At 40.1% G+C, this 26,618-nt stretch overlaps 1 protein-coding gene across 4 annotated transcripts in view; it reads left to right on the top strand.

Moving 5' to 3' along the window:
* The window catches only part of LOC115434379 (phosphofurin acidic cluster sorting protein 2-like), an 84,823-nt gene that overhangs the window by 11,602 nt on the left and 46,603 nt on the right, over positions 1-26,618 (top strand). For all 4 annotated transcript variants that reach the window (XR_003937509.1, XR_003937508.1, XM_030156301.1 and 1 more), the window contains exon 2: positions 25,290-25,377. Coding sequence is in view for 2 of the 4 variants with exons in the window: in XM_030156301.1 (XP_030012161.1) it covers positions 25,290-25,377 (88 nt within the window). In the remaining 2 variants the exon portion in view is untranslated. The remainder of the gene's footprint in view (positions 1-25,289; positions 25,378-26,618) is intronic.

Genomic DNA, 26,618 nt, shown 5'->3' with positions numbered 1-26,618 from the left:
TACCGAACAATGTATATGTCCGTACTTGTAAAATATACTCATCCTTTTCCCATTAGTCAGTTCTGCCCAACATCAGAAATGACCACATCTAGAACACAGGGTTCCCCACAGGTCAGTGCACTGGTAAATATCTTAATATACCAAAGTCTGTAGTGTTAATGACAGCGAATCAACCACTGCAGCCACTGAATCTGAAAATGTGGGAAATGATGTGATAACAACAGGGATGTGACAGGTTTTTTTTCTGTCCCATTGATCAGTTTTCATGCAGGTAAATAGATGATTAACGATTAGTGATTGATTAATGTACAGGATGGAACATTCTGCTGAACCGGAATGACTGACTTTGACATAAAATAACAGTTGGAAACAAATTAAACTCATAGATGACCTAGATTTTTTGACACTTTTATGTTAAACTCCAGATTTATTCACCTGGTTGTTGTTTTTTTTTTCATTCAGGTGTTTATGACTTTGCTTCTGTTCATTTCAGGAGTTTATTTTAGTTTATGATTGGCCTGTTGGTTGTGGTTGTCGAAGTGTATTCTTGCTATGATATGGTCCTGGTTCTGGTCTGGTCTGGTTTTTCTACTGTCTGTTATCGTCAGCGGCGCCCGTTAGCCTTAATGAGCGTCACCCCTTCAGGCTCCGCCCACTTTAGCATCACTGATGTTAAATCACTAGCACTGGGATATACAGAAAAAGAAAAGGGTGTTGACAACGCTGTGGCAAAAGCCGGAGCTGGGACAGATGCAGGCACATTAGTCATTTGGACGTTTTAAACCAGGAGGGATAGAAGGGGGCGGAGTCTCTGCTGAAAAAGCCGTCGGCACTGTCACCGCTCCTTTAAAGAAACAAGTGCATGAGCAGCAGAATCGCACGCAGACGCACATTTCATCCAACGGCAGGAAACCAAATCCAGATGTGCACTCACTAATGCATCACCTGTTAAGTCAAACCTCCGAGAGCATTTTTAATCACCTTCTCCAAGTCGACATCAGCTCGTACTGCTGCTGATGGACTCCTATTGATTTCCCAGCTCATTGTACACCTTCATTTTTTCTCTGCTGAAGTGTTGAGTGTGCTGCAGAAAATAGTTCAGATCCACAGAACAGTTGAGCGTGGCCTGGTTGTCATTAATACTGATGACCTAACCTTATGTTATCAGTGTCTTTGGATTCAGCACATGATGGATCGTGTGTTCGCTCTGTGGATGGTAGAAGTAGAGATAGAGAGTAGAGAATATCTGTCAGTTAGGTGTGTTTATGTCACCGACTTGATCAACCACCAGCTGTTATGAAGACGCTGTGTCCGGCAGCGTATCGTATTCGTTAGCAGTTCTTTCAGACATCTTCTCCGACTAAACTACTGATCAGATTCGTTTCTAATGTTATATTTATCTTCATTTGGGACAATGTCTGCAAAGTTCGTTAACAGTTTTGAGAAATTTAGGTTTTTTAATTTTTTTTTTTTTTTTTTTACAAAGTTTTGAAATATTAAATATAAATAAATGTGCCTTTCCGTCTAATGCACAGGTCTCAAATATGTGGTTCGTGGTTCAGAACCGGCCCGCCAAAGGGTCCAGTCTGGTCCAATGGGATGAATTAGTGAAAAGTAAAACTTACACTGAAGATCTGAACGATCAAGGATGTTCCAAATCATTTTAGTTCAGTTCAATCTAAAGTGGGTCAGAACCAGTAAAATACTATCAGAATAATCTACAAATAATGAAAACCACAAATATTTTTCTTTGTTTTCGTTTTAAAAATATAAAATTAAATAAACATGTTAATTTACAGACTAGCCTTTTACAAAAAAATGAACAACCTGAAATGTCTTAACAAATGTCTGTGGAATTGCACCAATATTCTTTCTGTTATTAAATGTTTTGTGTATTTGTTGAATAATAGAATAATGTAAATTGTACTTATTTTTTAAAGAATTGTCAATTTGTTCATGTTATGTTCAAAGTACAGTTCATAGATGTAAACATTTTCATGATGGAGTCAAAAAAATCCGCATAAACATGCAGTGTGCCTTAAAGAATATTTCAAGGCACACTGTAGGATTTGTATAAATATGAAAATTGATTTTCATAATGGAATTCGACTTTTGTCACTCAAAGTGGAGAAAACTTTGGAGTTGACATTATTGATCAGTTCTTATTATTTATATTATTGTACTGGTCCGGCCCACTTTAGATCAGATAAGGCTGATTTGTGACCCCTGAACTACATGAGTTTGACGCCCCTGAACTACTGGTCCATATGTTGATGGTTTAGAACATGTAAATGGTTCCAGATATCAGTCTAGTTCCTATTGATCACTGATTGAGGTCAGATATGGACTATGATTGGATAAGTTGAGTTCTCCTCCAGTGAAAGTCCCGCCCACTTCTATAGTTCGACTGATGTGCATCCAGACCACAGGACTGGAACATAGAACAGAACCTGAGAACCTCACACATTCACCTGGTTCTGATCCACATAGAACAGACGCTGATGGACAGGGGACACTGGTTCTGTTTCCTGTTGGTTTAGATGAAGCTGCTGATGTTCACATGTATCTGTATTAAAAGTGCGAAGTGGTGTTTACTGATGTCAGCCTTCCATTATGATTCAGCCCACAGTGACTGAAACACACAGAAGCTGTCAGTGCTGCTCCATCTGTCTCATGCCTCATCCATACTTTCCAGTCAGGTCCATATTTATGTAGAAGGAGACAAATCTACTGCATTATCACATTCATTGTGGTAAATACTCACTCTTATTATGTATATGAAGCAGGTAAATGTTTCTAATCCATCTGTAACAGAACAGAAGAATGTGTCCAAATTCAGCTGAATTCAACAGATTATGGATCAGTAACTGCAGTTTTGAGACTGGAAAAGAGCTGACACCAAGTTTAGTTTCATCTGCTCAGAGCTGATTAATAGTGGATTAATTGGGGGGGGGGGGCTCCTGACTGGTCACTGATTCAGTGTCGTCTCAGTGGTGTTTTGACTCCAGATGGTGTGTCGTCCTGGGGTCAGCTCAGTGGTCAGTTCTGGGGTCAGTCCTGTGGTCAGCTCTGGGGTCGTCCTGTGGTCAGTTCTGTGGTCAGTCCTGGGCTCTGGTGTCCATCCCCTCCGTTCTTGTCTCTACTGTTTCATCCTTGTCTCTGTTTCATCCTCGTCTTTACTGTCTCGTTCATTTGGGTTTTTTCTCATGAATCATGTTGAGCGGCCTTACATAAGCCCCTCCCCCACCTATAAATACACAACACTGACATTTTCTCCACATTTGAGTGTATTCGTACTGTTGAAAAGTCCATATTTTTCCTCTTGATGTGGTCTTATAATTCTTCTAATGTTGGCTCCAGACAGATTGGTAGAAGTGAAGCCATTGATCTGAGCCGTAAATGCCTCGCCGCCGCCCCTGTCAGGTCTGTCCACCTTAATAGGATTGTGCATTTGAGGCTTAACCTGTCAGAGGTGGTGTCTGTTGGCATCTGCGGTTATCAGTGGGGTCACTCCAGACTCTATGGGGTCATCGATGCCTGCGTTCCGCTGCTGTCCTGGTGGAGTCAGCTGATTGGATGAGTCCGTGGACAGGTCCTTGCGTTTCCGATCGCTGCCGTGGCTTTTATTGTGGTGTGTTTCCACTACAAATACAGGCCGCTGACCTCATCAGTTTGTGGTCAGAGCTGAACAAAAGAGCTGTTGATCTGTGCAAAACACCGACACAGGCCCCGGATCAGGTCCTGAACCAGAGCGGTGGATCTGAGGCCCCAGATCCAGAAACACTGAACTGATCTGAACAAAGAGCAGAAACTGAAATGGCCCTGATGGACTGGACCAGGTGACCAAGCCCGGATGAACCCTTAGATGGAATGAGAGGGTCCAAATGACCTGGTCAGGTGGTTCTGTTAGAATATCTGTGGAATGAGAAGTTCGTATTCCAGATATTCAACAAAAACATGTGTAACATCATGACATTTAAATCTTTAATTTACCTTTTATAGATCTGGTGTAGCTGTAGTTTTTTTTTATTCCTACCCTAAGCCTATATAGGTGGGTCACAATGACCCCCATCACTGTTTTAGGCACAAATGGAGGAATGTTTTCAAAAATGAACCGTACAGATCACAGCTCTCTGCCTAATGAACTGACCCCCGTTCATTTAGAGTAGAATGACATCTGAACCTTTGACTCGTTCAACAGTTTAACCAAAGGACTCACTAAACACGTTATTGTTCTACTGCTGTTAGATACAAATATATTATATACTACATATACAGTGCTTCTCAAATTTTCAAATAAAAAAAAAAAAAAACTCTAAAATTGTTAAAAATGTAAAAAAGGAAAAACATTCCAAACATGAACTAATTCTTTTATGGACCAAAATCTAATAGAAATGCTTGTTTTTAATGTGATAAAATGACAGAAGTGTCATAAACCCACTGTTTTGAACCCGGGTCCTTCAGACCTGGTGTTGGGTCCACACACTGGTTCATCTAAGGGTTCAGTTGGTGTTAAATACAGACCTGGGTCTGACACCTGTTATCTGGGCTAGATGCCAGCGGGCCTCCAGGGTTCTGCTGTTCTATCAGGTTTGACTTGCTTCATTATTTCTTTATTTTGTGCATTTTTCAGAGCTTAAACACCACATTCCCACGGTCAAGAACAACCTAGAACTGTCATGGGATTTATGTTTTAGGGACATAAACTCCTCACCTTTTAGTGAAATCTGCAGTTTGGGGCTGAAAGTAGGTCATGCAGATCTACGGGGTAGGAAATGAAATGTCAGCAACATATTCACACAAGTAGAACAGAAGAAGGAGAACGTTAAAGGAAGGTTTAGGCTGGAATGAGAGTGGACAAAGAGACAGAGGACACAGAATGTCTTTGGAGGACACATGCACACCACAGACATACAAACAGGTGGAGCTGCAGTCACACAAATGATGTCACACCAATGATGTCACATTCAACTGAAGTTATTCCAGGGTGGGTTTTTAACGCCCTGGAATAAAACTGTAAATCCACATTCAGGATCAGATGTTTCAGATCCTCACATACTCCCAGAGAATTAAAAACTTTGAGTCTGTTTCCCAGAAATATGTCAGATTTAGATGAATTTAGATACTGAAGAGAAATGTAAATATGTAGAACTCAGAGTTTTCCTCATTTTTGTAACGATTTAATTCTAAAACTTAGAAAATGAATCAGTCACAGCTCATTGTTTTTAAAGTATGAAAATAACAAACAAACAGATGATGAAGTCGTATTATATTTGATTCTTAATAAGTCATTGAATTGTCTTGACATTAGTTCCATTAAATATTTGTGATCTGTGTAAACAAACCCCCCTGTTCTTCTGTTTCTGATTAAACTCTTCTTCCTCTGTGACCCTGAACACTCCAGACTAGAGTCCAACTCACTGTAGTTCAGGTTCCACATTCAGACTAGTAGGATCTGAAACGGGGCAACCAGTCAAATAAGAACAGAATAATGTATGAATAATGACTAATACAAATGTTTATCTTTGTTTTAGTGCAAAAAAACCCTATTGAACTATGAAAATATTGACCTTTACAAACTATCCAACCAAAAAAGTGAATAACCTGAAAAAAATTAAATTTCGTAAGAAAAATAACAGAGTTATTATGTATCATCGTATCATTTCTACATGCTCATCACAGATCAGATACAAAGGGACAAAACGTTTAGTAACAGACAGAATATTAGTAAAATTAGACTGAAGTTGCTTTAGACATTCAGGTTGTTCATATTTGCTCAGGTTATTCACCTTCTATTGCTAAAGGATAGTTTATTATTGTAAATATTTTCATAATTTAATGTTATTTTTTGCACTAAAAAACATTGGAGTTTTCATTTATAGGTATAATATATTGTTTTTATTACATAAAACCAAGAAGAAATTTTGGTATTATTATTATTATTATTACCTCCGCCAGGAGGTATTGTGATCGCTTTGCTTTGTGTGTTTGCGTGCTTGTTTGTTTGTTTGTTAGCAAGATAACTCAAAATGTTATGGATGGATTTTCATGAAATTTTCAGGAAATGTTGATACTGGCACAAGGAAGAAATGATTATCTGTCTTGATCTGTCTTGGTGGAGGTCTGCGCTCTCCGAGTGCTTTTCTAGTTATTATTATGTATTTTCTGTCTTCTGTTTCTTTTAGTTTTTGCTCTCTGTCATCTGTGTACTTCTGGTGGGTCCATAAACGCTGATGTGATTTGACTAAAACTAGTTCAGCATCACTGATTGTTAATATTTTCTGTGTAGTTTTCAGAAATACCTCCTGTGGGGCCGGATCGGACCCTGTGGCGGCCCATATTTGGCCCCTGGGCCGTATGTCGGACCCCTGTTCAGCCCGTCTCTGTGCGTGGACTCTGTCACTGTTTTCAGGAAAACAGAGGCTTAAGCAGAAGTAAAAGCTGTGGCGCTCTGGTGTGGTCTTACATAAGCGTCAACACTCGCCATATGATCACAGATCTGGACTCAGCTGTGACGGCGCCTCCTCCTCCTCCTCCTCCTCCTCCTCCTCCTCCTCCTCCTCCATTCCTGGAGACATCCGGTTCATTCGCTCAGCTGTCGTTCCCCTCGGGGTTACCTCATACCTGGGCCCTGACACCCGTCCTCACTTCCTGTTCCGCCGTTACGTCTTCGTTCCGCGTCGGCGTTGGCATTCCAGACGCGTTCAGACCTTCAGTAAAATCTGACAGACTGATCACAGGGTGTTTGAGTTCATGTGAGTCTCATTCTGAGGATGTTTCTGATCCGTGTCTGTCAGGACTCATTCACACATTTATGGTTTTCAAACATTTATGTGATTGTTGATATTTTTATTAGACAGAGTTGTTTTTATTTTTACAAATTCATAATGTTAAGCTTTTACTGAATTTCAGGGAAAATGAAGTCCAAAAAATAAAAATTTTGCCCTAAAATCATGTATGTTTCTGTTTTAACTGGGACTGATTGATCAGTTTGGTTGATTATTGGATGTTTTTAACAGAAATTGGCTCAGATTGTGAGTGTTTTTAATATTCAGCTTCTCAAGTGGAATTAATGACTGTAAGGAAAACTACCAGCTCAAAAAAACCCAACTCACTGTTTCCTTTTGATTTATTTTATTCATTTTTAAATCACTGATCAGCTGTTTTCTACCATCTCCTGTCCAATCGAACACTAACCCTTAAACTCATTAAACCTTCGTCTGTATGAATTTGTCTCTGATTTGACATGAACGAGCCATTGTTGCCATAGCTGGTCCTTTTGATCCTGGTCACATGACCTGCTATCTGCGCCATCTTATTAGAAACACTTGTTTTGATGAATGAGTTCACACCATCTGTTGTGTTGCATTCTGGGTATCAGTGCCTGACTGGTCATTACTACAGTCAAGTCAGATTAAAGGTTGTGTTTGACCACTGACGGCTGACCTCTGACTCGGACCACGCCTCCGCTGCCGCCTCGTTAATCTGATGTTTGCGTTTGTCCCTCCTAGTCTTCCTCTGGTCCTGGTCTTCCTCTGGTCCTGTTAGTGCATCCTGGTCTTCCTCTGGTCCGGGTTTTCTTCTGGTCTTGGTCTTCCTCTGGTCCTATTAGTGCATCCTGGTCTTCCTCTGGTCCTGGTCTCTCTCTGGTCATTCTAATGTGTCCTAGTCTTCCTCTGGTCCTGGTCTTCCTCTGGTCATGCTAGTGCATCCTGGTCTTCCTCTGGTCTTGGTCTTTCTCTGGTCCTAGTCTTCCTCTGCTCCTGGTCTTCCTCTGGTCCTGGTTTTCCTCTGGTCCTGGTCTTCCTTTGGTCCTAGTCTTCCTCTGGTTCTGGTCTTCCTCTGGTCCTGGGTTAATCTTTCATGTGGACCATCATATGTCCATCTGGCTCACACGCACATATTTGGTCTAAAATAGCTTTTACGTGCAGGTCTAAGTGCCGACTAAGCTCTGATCCCAGTGTGTGAACATGATAAACCTGATCCACTGGGCCCATGGATTAGTCTGCACCACCCCATGGATTAGTCTGCACCACCCCATGGATTAGTCTGCACCACCCAGGACCCACATTGACTTCATGGGCATTAGTTCAACCATCACTGAGGTTTTATTTATTAGTTAGAACACTAATGTCATGAAATATACTGCAGGTTTATTTTAATAGAGCAATATTTAAAGGAAATACTACATCAAAACTGTACTAATATTTGGATGGAATAGGTACAGAATGGTATTTATATTCTTCTAAATAAAATGTGGCTGCTTTCTGCTCATGAGTGGAAGTTGAAGGAATTAGGTGATTTAATGTTTAAATGTATTCTTAAAAGATTAAACAAAATGAAAACAAAGTGACAAGATGCAACGAGACACAAATATTATAAAAGACAAAAATAAGACGAAAAACACGAATACATGACATTTGTCATGCAACAAAAGTTTTACAATTATACAAATACATTTTAAAATCAAAATACACAAGAATAACAAAGTGTTAATCTGATGTTAGTTCAGTTTCCACATTCAGTCCAATATGATCTAAAGTGGATCAGAACCAGGAAAATAAGAACAGAATAAACTAGAAATAATGACAAATACACACTTTTCTCTATGTTTTAGTGTAAAAAAAGTAAAATTACATGATGCAAATGTTTACATCTACAAACTTTCCTTTAAAATAATGTGAACACGAATAACCTGAAATTTATCAAGAAAATCTGTGTAATTTTACCAATATTCAGCCTCAGTTGATCATTTCTACTTATTCATTCTATCGTACAGATACAGTGGATCTACAAATACACGCATCAGTTAAGAACAGATTGAATATTAGTACAAATACACTGATTTATATGAAAACAGTTCAGGTTGGTCAGATTTGTTCAAGTTATTTTTATTTTTTGTTAAAGGATAGTTTGTAAAAGGAAAAATATTCATGTAATTTCATTTTATGTTATTTTATTTACACTAAAACAAGGGCAAACATGTGTATTTGTCATTATTTCTGTTTATTCTGTTCTTATTTTCCTGGTTCTGATCCACTTTAGATCATATTGGTCTGAATGTAGAACCTGAACTAACAGGATTAATGTCTTCAGTGTCATTTTTGCATTTCACACATTCATCCCATGGGCTGGACTGGACCCTTTGGTGTCCGGTTTTGGTCCACGGGCCGTAGGTTTGACCCCCCCGATATAAAACAACCAAACACTGACAGATTCTAAGTGTTTTATTTAAGAATGTGAACAAAATAGACCCAAAAAAAAGACATAATGTAATTCTAATAATAATGATAATCCTGATTTTGTTTCGGCCTGATCCTTATACCTTCGTTCGAACACTTGAAGGAGAGAATATTATCTAATTTATTTATTTAATTACTTGGTGTATTGAACATCTGTGTATTAAAAACAAAACGGACAGAATCTGTGGAGGCGGAGTGGGTGTGGATTAGAGCACATACACCACTGTTTGCTGCTTTTTCTTCATTCTTCTTCATTTGCAATTAAATTAAAAGTCTATAAATAGGGTGATTTTTGAATTCGAGAGGGGAGCGTTTGTGTTTATGCTGACGGAGCTGATGTGAGTTCCACCCACTCACTGTGGAATGAAAGATTCAGGAGGAGGAGCTTTTACACTCGTACGCCCTTTGTTTGGGCTGAATTATGCAAGTGGACATGAAGAAATAATAGGAATATGGAAGAACAAAGTGCTGTGGCGTTCCTCAGCGGGACCCGGACTAGCACTAAGGGGGGGTTGGGTTTACGGCCCATTTATGACAGGGTTTCTTTGAGGATCTCATGTGCTGTGTTCTGTTCAGGCTGAATGCATCCACGTCTGAACACTTGAGCACATTAAAAGCACTCAAACCATGACTCTTAAGTGCCCCCCCCTCCCCTCCAACCCCCCCAACCACCCCCCAGCACATTCCAGGCATAGATGGTGTCCTTCATTCAGCCTTCTGTTACATCACTGCCCCCCCATCCTCCACTTCCTCCTGCTTTGTACCGTCGACAGTGGCTGTGCAGTGATCCGAGGGGATGGACCCAACAACGACTCCAGTGTGTTTGTGTTCAGGGCAGCGTGTCGACACCCCCCCACACCCCCACACTAACCTCCCACCCACCCCACCACCCACCCACCACCACTGACGATGATCTACTGTACAGAGTTGAACTAAAGCCTGCCTTTACAAACATCAGCCTTTGGTCCCAGCTGGTTCTATTTAGACTCTGTTCACAGCAGGTTTTACTGTACAGTTCAAGTTTTTGGATGAAATCTGATTTTTTGTGTTGGTTCATATTCCACATTAAATGCAACTTCAATCAGTTTTGAGTCTGAACTGAATGTGACCTGAAGTGACCCACATGCACTAAAGAGGTCCTGATGGAATGAAAGTGGTCCGGATCAGATGTAAGGACCACATATGAAAGTGGTGTGGGGTCAGATTTAGGACCACATATGAAAGTGGTCTGGGTCAGATTTAGGACCACATATGAAAGTGGTGTGGGCCAGATTTAGGACCACATATGAAAGTGGTCTGGGTCAGATTTTGGACCACACATGAAAGTGGTCTGGGTCAGATAGTGCTGTTCAGACTATCTTTAACAGATCAGATCCAGGTCACATATGGACATATTCTGGTCTGTGACTGTTGGAGTGGTGCAAAGTGAAATTGAAACTGAAGACTGTTTCCTATTCCTCTAACTCTCTGGGCCCACTCCACTGCTGTATGGGCCCCCTGGGGATGCTGGGCCTTTGAATTTGTCATGTTTACCCCCCCTTAATGGTGCCACGGCTATCACCTACAGCTGAGTGTGGATTCAAGTTCATATTAGAACAACCGGCTTCCACAAACCTGCCTGAAACTCCAGCTGTGGGTTGTAGTTTGAGGCCAGAAGGACCTCTCACTGAGGGGTTTTCCCCACCCTTCCTCCACACCCCTCCTGCACCAGAACCATCGCAAGTAAGTTTGAGATGCCCTGTCTCCCCCAGGGGCCCATGAGATGGAGCCATCCACCCCTTGGCGGTACCCAGGTCAGGTACTCACAGTCCCACCCTGAAAAATCGATCTAACCCACTATTACTTGATAATGGAAAATTAAAATAGAATTGATCCAAAATCAATCAAATGGATTTTTTTCCCCAGCCCTAGAAATGATGCTCAAAACATTGGATAAACTTACAGAGTTCTGGGTTCTGTTGTGTTGATGTGCATCTGGATTGGTCATTTCATGTGTTTGTTGTTCACATTATTTACTGTTGTTTATAAATGATAGTTGACATTTCTGATTTTCCAGAGGAGTCATTGAATATATTATTTTGTCAGTCGAAGGCTCAGTGAATATGGACACGTTAGGATCATTCATCTTTTGGTCTTATTTCGAGTGTTGATGTGAAATGGTTCCGTATCCTGTGGGTTAAAAGCATCCCTGGTCCTGTTTCCACATGCACTGACCAACCCCTGGCCTGTGCGTAGTCGTGTTTTCCCACTGGTCGTCACCAGTCACCATCTCTTTGTCGACTCTCAGCCTTAAGTGTGTTTTTATCAGTTATCGCTGAACTGGTCTGAAAATAACCACAGTAACTACAGGCCTTGAAGGAGGACACAGTCTTCACCACAAACATCCACATGGGACAGATCAGCTGTTCTGGAGACACCGGACAGTCTCTACATCAGAGGTGTCACACATACGGCCCACAGGCCAAAACCGGCCCGTCAAAGGGTCCAAAACCGGCCCGTCAGAGGGTCCAAACCAGCCCATCAGAGGGTCCAAACCAGCCCATCAGTGGGTCCAAACCAGCCCGTCAATGGGTTCAAACCCTGCCCGTTAAAGGGTCCCAAACTGGCCCGTTAAAAAGGGTCCAAACTGGTCCGTAAAAGGTTCCAAACCGGCCCTTTAAAGGGTCCAAACCGGCCTGTCAGAGGGTCCAAACCAGCCTGTCAGAGGGGTCCAAACCAGCCCGTCAGAGGGTCCAAACCAGCCTGTCAGTGGGGTCCAACCCGGCCCGTTAAAGGGTCCGAACCGGTCCGTCAAAGGGTCCAGACCGGCCCGTTAAAAAGGGTCCAAACCAGCCCGTCAAAGGGTCCAAACCAGCCCGTCAAAGGGTCCAAACTGACCTGTTGATGTGTCCAATTCATAAATAAAGTAAAATTACATGAAAATATGTGACAGACTCTTTTTTCACACTAAAATGTGAATAACCTGACCAAATCTGACCAACCTGAACTGTCTTTAATATAAATCAGTGTTAATTGTTCTAATCTTCTGTCCGTTCTTAACTGTTGTGTGTATTTTCAGTCCACTGTAGTTGTTGATGTTCTTCAGATTTTTTGGAGAGATCCTTTATTGACATGAACATTTTCATCATGTAATTGGACTGTTTCCAGTGTACATGTTTTCTTGTATTTCATTTCGGTATTAGTGGTCCGGTCCGGTTCAGGTCATACTGGGCTGAATGTGGAACCTGTTCTAGATAAATCTACTTCAAATGATGAAGCTGGATCGCAGTTTTCTGTTGGGAGTAATTTCAGTGAAACAGTGAAATATTACACGTCTTACAGATTCTGTTCATCAGATGCAGACGCTCTGTGCTTGTAGTTTTCTGTCTTCTGTTCAGTTTTATGAGTCCTCCCTTCTGGTCCATGGTCTCAGATCTGAGGCTCAGACCGGGGCTTTGAGGACCTGGGTCAAATAAAAACCTCCTTAATGGATCTGCAGAACCAGACCTGGACTCACTGAGGTCAGGACGGGGTTAAAGGGGACCATGGACCACTCCAGTCCACCATGAGTCCACCTCACATCCATCTGTTCCATCTGACATTCCATCACTTACTGGAAACACAATCACAATACTTAATTAAACCAGAGGGAAATTATGGGATGGTACAGTTGCATTCAAGTCCAAGAAAAAGTGTCAGGAAAGAAATTTTTATATATATACATATATATATATATATGTGTGTGTGGTGTGTGTGTGTGGTGTGTTGTGTGTGTGTGTGTGTGTGTGTGTATGGTTTTGTCTGGTCTGGTTCAGTCTGGTCCGGTCTGGTTCAGTCTAGTCTGCTCCAGTCTGGTGTAGTTCAGTCTGGTCTGGTCTGGTTCAGGTGCGTTGATGTCCAGGTGAACTGGAGCAGATTGTCCTCTATCGTCTGTGGTTCTGGTCCACTAGGCTTTGGTCCAGTTGCAGTGTTTAAGCGGTCTTCTTTTCCTGGTGTGTGTTAAAGCTCTGGTGTGTGTTTAAAAGTGTGTCCAACACTGATCACACGTCTCTTATCTCTGACTAAATATTTGACCACAGTTGTCTGAGTGCACGGACTGATAAGGACTAGTGTTTGTGCAGCACAGATAAAGTCTAAGGATTCACCGGGCGGCGTCTGTTTGGTCTGTTTCTGACACTCGTCCTGCAGCCTCAGCTCCAGCTTCAGCTTCAGCTTCAAGCTTTAGCTTCAGCTTTAGCTTCAGCTTCATCCTGTGAGGCCGTTTGAATCTGTTTCAGACCATGTGTGTTTTACATCCACCTGAACTGTTATCGCTGTTGATGATATTCAACATCTGAAAGCATCAGATTCACAGCTTTCACATGATATAGAAGACATTATGGTTATGAGTGGGTGGAGCAGACAGCAGCAGAGTGCAGTCAGTGAGAGATGGTTAATACTGTTAGCAGCATTTTACTGGGTGTTTTAGTGTTGAATTCTTGTAAATATAGTAAATAATAGTGATAGTGCTGTTTTGGACTGTTCTACTAGTGTGTTTTATCACCTTTTTTCCCTGTTTTTTCTCTGTATTTTTGTGGTTTTGTATAGTTGATTGATAGTGTATTGATTTGTAAATCTTCTCTATATGTGTGTATATTTGTATATGTGTGTAAATCTTCTCTAAATGTGTGTATATTTGTATATATGTGTAAATCTATAGTCAGATCTCTCCAGTTCATAGACAGATCCAGTGTGTGTATTTGAATCAGCTGATGGATGTTTTGTCAGTGAAATGAGGGGCTCTGTCTACAACTAGACACAAAGTGAACTCAGACTATCAACTGGATCCAAATGACACCAAAGAACAAGAAGAACATGGACACACAATGATCTAGAACAACTACAATGGCTCAACACATGGAAAATATAGGAAAGGGTATTTAGATAAACTCAGAAAGTTTAGTTATCAACATTTACAGTTGGTTTTTATCATAAATTTGATAAACATGCAAGTGTTTTTTTTTTTTTTTTTTTTTTTTTAATTTTTACTATAACACACTGTTTTAATCATTTATTGCATATAATAATAATAATTAATGGACAGATACTGAAAGTTAAGTTCTTCCTGAAAAAAGGTACAAAAGAATTGGACAAAAAAGACATTTTCTGACACTTTATTACAAAAACCACATAAATAAACCTGTTCTAATGGTAGTATTTAAAGGGGTTAACAACCACAGCTGAGGTGAATGTGCCTGAAAAATCAGAGGGGATGATCTGTCAGATATAAAATGTAAAATTAGGTTGACTTCAGGTTTGTAGAGTTTAGGTGGATCTTGTTATTTGATCATAAACAGTAGATTTTTGCATCGTTTTGACTCCACATTATAGACTCCGCCTCCTCAGTCCGTTGTAGTGTTCATCGTACATTTCCACCTCTGTTCATGGACTTAAATGTTCTGGAATTCTCGTCTCAGTCCCTGAAACTCATGGAAAACTTTGGGATGGGGTCTAGTCGATGTGTTGTGGTGCATGTTAGTGACCCAGGCTTTAGTCTGAGCCCGCCGTCATTGATTTGTCCTGATTATCCTGAATGCATTGTGCATGTGAGGCTACGTGAGGACATGGATAGAGTCGTTTTAAATTGACGCTGGCGCCGCTCACAGGGGTGTTTTCAGGTGACGGTCGACTTTACCCAGATGAAACAGGGCTTTCCTCTGGGTCTTATCAGGTGGAAAACAGACTGAAAACATGTGACTTATCTTCACTGTGCACCGCTCATTCACAGAAACACTGACCCGGAGCCTGGCGCAAGCTCCACCCACTCGGCCTGATAACGGTGTGTTGGGGTGGTCCCGTTAGGACACCCCCCACCCCCGGCCTCAATTTGTCAACATGTGAATTAAACCATACATGAAGGATGAAGCTGTGTTTTAGACCAAGGGTGTCAAACATACGGCCCGTGGGCCAAAAGTGGCCCCCTAAAGGGTCCGATCCGACCCCCGGGAGGAATTTATAGAAAATAAAAAACTACACTGAAGATATGAACAATCGTTTAGGTTCAGGTTCCACATCCAGACAAATAGAATCTAAAGTGTCAGACCAGGAAAATACTGTCAGAATAACCAAACAAATAATGGCAAATGCAAATGTATTTTTTTGTTTTAATGAAAAAAAAAAAAAAAAAAAAAGAGAAAGTAACATTGATGGTGTTTACATTTACAAACTATACTTTTCACAAAAAAGTGAAAAAACCTGAACAAATATAAACAATATGAAATGTCCTGAGAGAATTAAGTGCAATTTTAAACATCATGTTAATGTTTCTTATGTTTTTGTTCTTTTTATGCACACTTTTCTTCTTTTTATTGCTAAATTCCATCATTTCTGTTTGCTTTTTTGTTTGTTTTGTTCATTCTGTTCGTGTTTCTCAAATTTTTATGCATGTTTTTGCTCTTATCATGGCTTAATTTGATCATATTTGTTGGTGTTTTTGTTCATTCTGTTCATGATTTCTCAAATTTTGCTCATTTTTGTCAGTTGTCCTGTTGTTTTTCTTTATTTTGCTCATAGTTGTTATATGGTTATGTTTTTTCCTGTTGTGTTCATGTTTCTCTCTAAATTACCAAAAGTTTTGTGTATTTTTCGATAAACTGAGACAGAATAGTATTAAAAATTAAAATAGTTTGCAGACGTGAACATTTTCATCATGTAATTTTTACATCTTTCATTCTTAAACATAGCGAAAAGTAAGAGTTGACATTATGCACAGGTTATTCTGTTTTTATGCTATTTTATTCTCCTGGTTCTGATCCAGTTCAGATCATATTGTTCTGAATGTGGAACCTGAACTACACGACTTTAACGTCATTTATTGTTAATTTCAGAACTGACATACTCATATACACATGACTGACGGTGTTTTAACATTTTTAAAAAATGTTTAGTGTTATTATTTTAAGTGGGAAAAAATGACTCATTAAGATTAAAAAGCTCTTTTTCATGAGTGTCCTGGACAAGAAGACAACAATGTCTTCTTATATTTAGTTTAGTTTAGTTTAGTTTAGTTTAGTTTAGTTTAGTTTAGTTTAGTTTTCCACGATATTAGACCAGTTTTTATTTGTTTTGTTTTCCACCGTATTAGACGTTTTGTTCTGGTTTTTTGTTTGTTTGTTTGTTTTGTTTTGTTTTGTTTTGTTCTCCACCGTATTAGACTGGTTTTGTTCTGTTTTGTTTTTGTTTTGTTTGTTTGTTCTCCACCGTATTAGACTGGTTTTGTTCTGTTTTGTTTTGTTTTGTTTTGTTCTCCACCGTATTAGACTGGTTTTGTTCTGTTTTTTGTTTTTGTTTAGTTTTGTTTTTTGTTTAGTTTTGTTTTGACTGGTTTTGTTTTGTTTTGTTTTCCACAGTGTTAGTCTGGTTTTGTTTTATTTTGTTTTGTTACCTCCACCAAGGAGGTTATGTTTTTGCTGGCATTGGTCTGTCTGTCTGTCCGTGTGCAAGATAACTCAGAAAGTTATGGACAGATTTGGATGAAAATTTCAGGAAATGTTGATACTGGCACAAGGAACAAATGATTAAATTTTGGTGGTGATCGGGGGGGGGGGGGGGGGGGGGGGGGGGGGACTGATCTGCCTTGGCGGAGGTCTGCGCTCTCTGAGTGCTTTTCTAGTTTTGTTTTGTTTTGTTTTCCACTCCACTGTATTAGACTGGTTTTGCTTTGTTTTGACTGGTTTGTTTGGTTTTTGTTTTCCACCGTATTAGACTGGTTTTGTTTTTTGTTTTGTTTTGTTTTGTTTTTGTTCTGTTCTGTTTTGTTTGACTGGTTTTGTTTTGTTTTCCACTGCATTAGACTGGTTTTGTTTTGTTTGTTTTCCACTCCACTGTATTAGACTGGTTTTGTTTTGTTTTGACTGGTTTTGTTTAGGTTTTTTTGTTTTGTTTTGTTTTGTTTTTCCACCGTATTAGACTGGTTTTGTTTTGACTGGTTTTGTTTAGTTGTGTTTCATCATTTTCCGTTTTTATCATCTGAGGCGTTTCCTCTTGTCTGTTTCCTCTTGTCCAGTTCTTTTACAGCCTCCTCTTCTGTTTGCGTTGAGAAAATAAGTCCTCCTATCATATTATCGTTGTGTATTTTGACATTTGTGCCTTGGTAAAAATGCTTTGTTTTGGTCCCTCCCCCCTCCGCTGCCGTTCCTTCTGAATCCGTCTGAATTCTCCTTGACCCGCTGTTGGTCTGTCACTTGTTTTCGCTCCATCATTCGTACATTGGATCCAAACCTGGTGCGTGGCTGCAGTCGGTGTTTGGGCGGATGGAGCGTACGGACGGACTGGAACCGGGCCAGAACAGATGGCTACGGGTCGGACTTCCGAGTCAAGGCGGCGGCAGCGCTAACGCCTGTGTGTGTGTGATCATAAAACAGCCTCCGTTCCCTTGGTGACCCTTCAGCGCCTGCAGCCTTTTAATTACATGTGAATCCAGTGGCACAGACACACAGAGGACTGATGGGATAGAGACGGCGTTAAAGCCCCCCCCCCCCCCCCCCCCAATCCTCCTACCCCCCTCCCCCCTCCTGTTCTGGTGACTCATCCTCACCATACGGTAAAACTGGATCCATGTGCTACCGAGCGGCTGCACCGTTTACTGACTCCACCTCCAAACAGATCTGTATGTGTTATTCTAACACATGAACTCACAGCCCAGCGGCATGATGGGTAACGTCAAAACGCTCCCTGGAAAATGATGATGGAGTTAAAGGAGCTTCTTTGTCTGCTTTAACCCTTGAAGTCCTTAACAGTGACTGACAACCAGAACCATCTACGGATCTAAACTGTTTAATACCTATTGATCCACTAATCCTATCAATCCATGTTAATAATTGGTGTCAAATACAGTTCTTCATCTTTTCATTGTAGGCTGTGGCTCAGTTGGTCCAATGACCAAAGGGTCGGCAGTTTGAATCCTGGCTCCGACTGTCTGCATTTCAAAGTGTCCTTGGGCAAGACACTGAACCCTAAATTGCTTGCATGGCAGCAGCCGCCTGCTGGTATATGAGTGCGTGTGTGAATGTGAGGAATTGTAAAGCGCCTTGGGCACCATGAAGGTGTAGAAAATTCGCTATATAAGTTCAGTCTGTTTACCATTTTTCATGGTCATCAGATATGACCATATTTGGACGTTCAGAGGCTCCGTAGTTACCGTGGAAACACCGTCATCTTCTCCAAAATTGATTCCCCTGTCAAACCCATGGAGTTGGATCAATGCCAGTGGATGGACACACTGGGTTTATGTTCAATAAATCCAATAAAATGAACAGGAATCAATAAAAACTTTACAAAGTCCCAAATAAAATGAAAAAATAAGCAAAAAATCCAACTAAATTAAATAAAAAAAAATTTTTTAAAAGCAACAAATGAACAAAGGTAGCCAAAGTGAAAAAATTAATAATAAATCAACAAAATAGTAAGCAACAAGAAGAGAATAAGGCTCAAACTGATTGAAATTGAAGAAAAAATAATAAACCCATGGAGTTGGATCAATGACAGTGGAAACACTGGGTTTATGATCAGTTAATAAAGAAAATTCACTTTTTCTTCAGTTTTTTCTGTTTGTAAGATAATAACCTTTGAATTTACTCTAAACTTTAATGAACATCTACATGATCAGTGAATTAAATACAGAAAAACACAGGATTTACACTGAAAAAATGGAAAATACAGAGGATATTATTATAATAAATGGAGATAAACCACTTAATTCAGTACAGAGGATATTATTATAATAAATGGAGATAAACCACTTAATTCCAGCTGAATGTGAAGCAGCTGTAGTGGGTTTAAGGGTTCAAAGACTTTAGACAATATTCATCTTAACTTTAACTTTTGTTCCCATTTTCAGCCAAAACACCAACAAAATGTCCAGTTTGACTGAATTTACCCTTTTATTCATTTACATTTCACCATTATTATCTAAGTGAATGTTCTAACTCTAAATGGGGTTGGAGTTAAAATCACAAATAACCGTCTTACATTATGTAGTTCTTTTTGTATTAATGGCTCAGATCTGGGGGGGGGGGGGTTCAATGTGGCAAAAAATATCACATCACAATTTTAAAAATAAAATAACAATCTCAATTTTATCACATTTCTTTACACTGATCTTTGAGACTAATTTGCCAGTTTCTGAACAGTGCAACCAAACAATATCCTTCTGGAAAACACAGCCGTAAAAGAAAAAAATAAAACAGACTGTTTAGTCCCCAGAACCTTCCAGAACATTTTTAATTTAAATAGTTTGTGCATTTTTGGAACATGTGACAAGAGCATAAACATACTAAAATGTAAACAACAACATGTGATGTGGACGTGAACCCATGTGGTGTGTCTGTGTCTCCTATAACTCCACCCACAGCCGTTGAATTCTCTATGGCTCTGACTACTTCAGGTTGTAGACCATTCCACCATGAGAATGAATGAATGAATGGAATCTTTATTTTGAACATGTCAACAGTGAAATCAAAACAGAAATCAACCAACAAAATATAAGTACTGGTACATAAATGATTGATAAGCAAACAAACAACAAAATAAATAAATAATAATAGTAATAGTAAATAATAATAATAATAATAATAATAATAATAATAATAATAATAATAATAATAATAATAATAAAACAAATGAAATTAAATTATACATGCTCGAAAAAGAGTAGGAAGAAGTAAAAACTTATGTACTCCTACCCTCAATTACTATTCCTTATGATCACTATATAGCAGTTATTATTTTGCATGAATATCAAAATAATAATAATAACAACAACGACAATATAACAATATCACGCATCCTTTTTCCTATATACACTAATATGATAATACCCATTTACAACTTATCCTACCAGATATTAATACCAGATATTAATAAAAATTTAAAAAAACAAAACAAACAAATGTCTGTGCTTTGTCGGATCATCCATATGTTCTAATCCTTCACCATCTCATATGGTCATCACATCACACAGCTCTAATCAGAACCGAATGAAAATGGACCAAAGTTTACAGAATAAGAACTGAATCACAAAAGAACACGAGCGTCTTCTGTCTTTTCTGTTGTTTTTGTCTCTCTACGTCTCTTATTTACCGTCTAATATCCATGTGGTTTCATCAACTTTCAGCCACAGCTAAAAATAAATCCATCCTATCATCTGACATGGGCATGATTGGCTGCAGATCCGTTCTAACGGTTCCCTCTGATAGATTTCCCTGTGGATCCGGTGACCTCCGCCAGATCAGGTCTCAGCCCTTTAAATAAATCCAATCTGCGATGGACTTTAACCTGACAGAGGTCCAATCTGAACACCTGTCATGCTAACACCAGCCATGCTAACACTGGCCATGCTAACACCGGCCATGTTAACACCAGCTATGCTGACAGAGGTCCAATCTGAACACCAGCCAGGCTAACAACAGCCATGCTAACACCGGCAATGCTAACACCAGCCATGTTAACACTAGACATGCTAACACCAGCCATGTTAACAACAGTTATGCTAACACCAGCCATGCTAACACCGGCCATGTTAACAACAGTTATGCTAACACCAGCCATGCTAACACAGGCGATGCTGACACCGGCCATGTTAACACCAGCTATGCTGACAGAGGTCCAATCTGAACACCAGCCAGGCTAACAACAGCCATGCTAACACCGGCAATGCTAACACCAGCCATGTTAACACCAGACATGCTAACACCAGCCATGTTAACAACAGTTATGCTAACACCAGCCATGCTAACACCGGCCATGTTAACAACAGTTATGCTAACACCAGCCATGCTAACACAGGCGATGCTAACACCGGCCATGTTAACACCAGCGATGCTGACAGAGGTCCAATCTGAACACCAGCCAGGCTAACACCAGCCAATGGACTCGTATAACTGTGGATCGACCGTCCACATTTCCTAAAAACAACCTCGGATGTGAAAAAGTGTCCAATCAGAGCACCCCCCCGCTGTGTGCCATCAATCTGATCCACATCCAAACCACCACCAAAACCCCGTGGGCCTTATTGGACCCTTTGGCATCCTCTTTTGGCCTGTGGGCCGTATGTTTGACCCCTGTATTGTTCCTGTTTATCTGTTTTTACTCTGGCTGACTTTTGTCTTACTTCATGCCATTTAACTCTAATCCCAGAATAGAAATGTACATAATCCATGTGGGTTCTGAATCCCTCAGACGTCTCTGATAAATGTGTTGGAAACTTTGATCCTGTTGAATTGTTGTGTTTGGTTTTGGATCGTCCAAATCCCACAGGAGTTTGGACTGAAAACAGGCCCCTGTTTACACTCCAACATCTTTGTGCTTCAACTCCAGCAGTTTGTCTGACTCATACTTCACACCAGGGGTGTCAAACATGCGGACCACGGACCAAATCTGACCCGCTAAAGGTTCCACTCCAGCCCGAGGGACGACAGTGTAAAAATGACACTGAAGACACGAACGGTCAAAAGAGTTAAAACCATTTTAGTTCAGGTTCCACTTACAGACCAGTGTAATCTACAGTAAAATAGTACTAGAATAATCCATAAATAATGACAAATACACATGTTCTTCTAGAGAAATTATGTGAAAAAAACAACATTAAACTATGAAAATATTTACATTTACAAACTATCCTTTCACAATAAAATACAAATAAATACATAAATAAAAACAATATGACCAACCTGACATGTGTAGTTGGACTAGTATTCAGTTTGTTCTTAAATGTTTGGTTCATTTGTTTCCACTCAAACCTGTCGTTCATGTCAGGTTTGTGTTTGGATGGGAGGAGGGTCACATGTCTTTATTTTTGTCCTATTTTCTGTATGAAATAACAGACCAGTGGAACTGGTCCTCCATGGGACAGATCTCAGATTAACCCTTACACTTCCATGAGCTTTTATTTTGCACAATTCAAATTAGTGTAGTTCACTGAAGCATGAAAACTGACCCAGGACGCTGGTGTCAAAGGACAATGATATGGACAATAAACACAGATGAGCATTCAGTCATTCAGTCAGTCATTCATTCATTCTTCACTTTTTTCTGAACACCCTGTAGAGGAAATTAGTGATGTGTGATGTCCCAATCTGTTTTTTTTTTTTTGCTTCCAACCCAGTTTTTTTGTTAGGATTAGTTTTGCTGATGCCGATCTGATACTGATCCGATACCAATCTGATACTAATTTGATATTGATCTGATACCGATCCGATACTGACTCTTTACAAGGAAATTTTGATTTAAAAGTGTAGTCATTATTTCTAGATTATTATTCTATTATTTTACTGTAGATCCCAGTTGGTCTGAATGTGGAACCTGAACTAAAACAACTATGACACCTTTGACTCTGAATAACTTAAATATAATTTTTACACTCTCCAAATTCATACTGTGAAACAGATTAGAACCTTTGGTTGGCCGGTTTTGGCCCGTGGCCCATATGTTTACCACTGCTGTAGTGCATCTACGGACATGTCTGTCCAGGGGTTATATGGGGGTGCGTTCTGTGCTGTATGTTAGTGATGAGCACATCAGCGGGTTACTCACGGGTCAGGTTGGGTTGGGTCAAATAATTCCACAAAAGCCCTGTGGGTTGAAAAAAACCCGACTCGTACATCACGTAAAAGTGAAAGTGAAATCTATAGACGTTTTACTAATTCCTCGAAACCTCCTGCTGTTGTAAAATAATCTGACCTTTAATTAGATGAAGTGTACAGTGTGTTTAATATATTCACCTGGACACCAGAGGGTTAAAGTGTGTTTAATATACTCACCCTAATGACAGAAGGTTCAGACCACAGCAGTGGAACTGAAAGTGGGTCAGGAGGAGGAAGAGGAGCACAGGGTGTTGACGTGTTGGGTGTCGTCGTCGTGGTGATGACAGGTGGGTGGGTTTGAGATGAAGATGAATGTGTTGGGTTCATCCACGTCTGTGTTTTCCTTCTTCCGTTTCTCTTCTTGTCTGTTTTCCTTCTTCTGTTGCTCTTCTTTTTCTCATCTGTTTTCCTTCTTCCATTGCTCTTCTTCTCTTCTGTTTTCCTTCTTCTGTTGCTCTTCTTCTCTTCTTTTTTTCTTCCTCCGTTGCTCTTCTTCTGTGTTTTCCTTCTTCTGTTGCTCTTCTTCTCGTCTGTTTTCCTTCTTCCATTGCTCTTCTTCTTTTCTGTTTTCCTTCTTCCATTGCTCTTCTTCTTCTCTTCTGTTTGTTTTTCTGTAAAGGTATCTCCAGCTGACTCTGTCCCCTGGGACCTTCTGACCTACATGGGCTTTTCTCTTTAAATCCTTCTGCAGATGAGCCAATATCCTGCACCGAGAGCTGGACTTTTATATGGGAGCGATGGGGTTATTTCACCGTTTTACACATTTATGACGCCGTTTACAGCCGTGCTTCATGTTCTATTAGATCAGAGGTGTCAAACATGTGGTCCGGGGGCCAAAACCAGGCCGCCAAAGGTTCTAGTCTGACCCACCAGATGAATTTACAAAGAACAGTCAAGGGTGTCAAACTCATGTCTCCAAATTATCTTCTTGGTTTAATGTGAAAAAAAAATTGACATTATATTATGTAGATAAATAATGACAACTCCAATTTTTTCTCTTTTTGGTAAAAACCCAATGAAATTTCAAATTATCCAAACAAAATAGATGTAAATGACCTGAAAAAACTGAAATATCTGATGAAAAATCAGTGCTATTTTACCAATGTTCTGCCTCAGTTTATTATTTACACGTTTATTACAGATCAGATACAAAACACAAAACATTTAATAACAGGCAGAATATGGTTAATACTGGATTTAATTTTATAAAGTCATTTCAGGTAGTTCACATTTTATTGTAAAAGGATTGTTTGTAAATGTGAATATTTTCATAATTTAATGTTATTTTTTGCACTAAAACAAAGTCCTTATTAATAGGTATGATGTAATTTTTCTTTTCACATTAGACCAAGAAGAAAATGTGGAGTTATTATTACTCTTTTATTGTGTTCTTATTGCCTTGGTGAGATCCACTTCAGATCAGGTTGGACATATTGAACTGACCTGGGTCGGACCCTGCTATATCAGATCATGGACTGCAGGTTTCAGCTGGTGTTTGGGCTCCAGTACATGGTTGTGAAGGTTAAATGTCCTGCTGCAAGAACATTTCAGTTACAAATGCATCATTTAGTGTCACATTACAGCCTCTTGTTCATCATATATGTGCTCAACATTTGAAAAAGCATCCAAAACACCAGCTGAAATTAAGTGGGAGGAGTATTTGGGTTAGTTTGGATGCCGTCCTCACTTATTTGACCTTCAATTTGCTGTATGTGCTGCATCCAAACCAAGAACAGCCTGATATGTCTGAGAGTCAGCTGTAGTTTGAGCTTCAAATCCATGAGTTTTCCATCAAATCCCACAGAGTTTTTAAGGTTTTTAATTCATCTGGAGGAGGAGGAAAGAGGAGGGAGGAGGAGGAGGATCGGTATCAACGTGTAAGTCAAACATTTCATCCTTCAGATTTCACTGAAAATCAACACGTTTTTATGTATGGGATGAAAAATTCTAATGTGAAAATAATACTATGTTCACAGCAGGTCTAATGTACTTCAGAGTTTTGGGTGAAATCAGATTTTTTTTGTGTGTGTTAGTTCATATTCCACATTAAATGTGACTTCTATCAGTTTTGAGTCTGAACTGAATGTGACCCTGAAGTGACCCACATGCACTAAAGCGGTCCTGATGAAATATGAGACCACGCAGACACACACTGGGTTTACAGAAAGAAATATGGTTTTCCTCCGCTCCGATTTAGGACCACGTATGAAAGTGGTTTGTGTCAGATTTAGGACCACATATGAAAGTGGTTTGGGTCAGAGTAGGGTAGGGGGAGGGGCCAAGGGGTGACTTGGGATTCAGCCTTAAACCTGGTTTTATTCTGTGTCCTAGACTTAGACCTGGTTTTATTCTGTGTCCTAGACTTAGACCTGGTTTTATTCTGTGTACTGGCCTTAAACCTGGTTTTATTGTGTGGTATTCATGTGTTTCCTGGTCTTGTTTCTTACAGACTCTGCAGTCTCACTCTGAAGAAACTGGTGGTTCTTAAAGAACTGGATAAAGAACTCAACTCTTTGTCCATCGCTGTTAAAATCCAGGTGAGTGTGTTCATGCGGTGTTTGACAGGTCAGAGGTCACAGGTGGACAGTAGAGACCCAGTCTAATGGAACTAATTCACCTGTTGGTATCAGGTTTTGTAAAGGGCTGTGTTCAACCTCTAACCCTGGTTTTAGGTCTTAAACCACCTCCAGGGCTTGGCTGGTTTCCATACTCCTTATAATACTCTGGGGGTAAAAGGGTAGTGTGGACTGTGCCCCCACAGAAGTGAAAATGAAACTTTATGCTCATTTATCTTTTCTCTACCTCCCCAAGCTTCGCAAACTTTCATTTGAGGGGGCAGGACGTTTGTCCTGGACTAGTATATATTATACATATGTAGAAAAAGTCTAATTGTGACAGTGATGATTGTTTGTTTTAAATGTTTGGAGTGGAGCTGCACCACAGCAAAAAAAAACAAAACAAAAGAAAACATATTTCAAACATGAAATCATTCTGTTATGACTAAAATATGACACAAATGATTATTTTTAACCTGACATAAAGTGTCATAAAACCCACTGATTTGAACCTGGGTCATTTTGACCTGTTTATTTCGGAGTGGATCCAGACACTCAGACATGGAAGGGTTAAAAAAAACCTGAGTCCAGCTGATGACAGACTGATGACAGACTAATACCAGTTAAAGCTGACAGTGGATCAGAAGTCTGCATCAGCCTGTGGGTGTGTGGAGTTATAGAGGAGGAGGAGGTGACTCCAGGTGAACACTACTGCTCCTCCCCTTCCTCCTCCTCTTCCCCCTCCTCATCCTCTTCCTCCCTCTTCTCATCCTCCTCCTCCTCTTCCTCATCCTCCTCCTCTTCCTCTCCGTTGCTGCAGGGACTCGTACTTGTCAGTACGTCCTCCGTGTGGAATCCAAAGTATTTCCAAAAACAAATGGAGGCTTTTTCAGACAGGTCGGTTCAACGCTGTCAGGACAAGGCTGTGTGGGTTTGGTTTGGTTTGACACCAGTTCACTAAAGGTGAAGGTGACAGAAGGTAAACAAGCAGCTGTAGTACAGATGATGTAAGTACGAGGGTCTGAATGTTCTAATCATAGAGGTCTGTTTTAGTCCTGGGTGTCTGGACGTTCAACAGCAGGTCAAAGGTTAAATCTGGTGGAGTTTTTATATGAGATGGTCCAAAGGCTTCAGTCTGAACCAACTGAAGGAGTGAGAAGTGAGACTTTATCCATGAAGATCGTCCCCTACGGAGTGTCAAGTGTGTCCATAAGTCATCAGCC

Source organism: Sphaeramia orbicularis, chromosome 15 (genome assembly GCF_902148855.1).
Source record: "Sphaeramia orbicularis chromosome 15, fSphaOr1.1, whole genome shotgun sequence".
Taxonomy (NCBI): Eukaryota; Metazoa; Chordata; class Actinopteri; order Kurtiformes; family Apogonidae; genus Sphaeramia; species Sphaeramia orbicularis.
The sequence above is the reverse complement of the archived record's forward strand: the minus strand, read 5'-3'. Positions and strand labels throughout refer to the sequence as shown.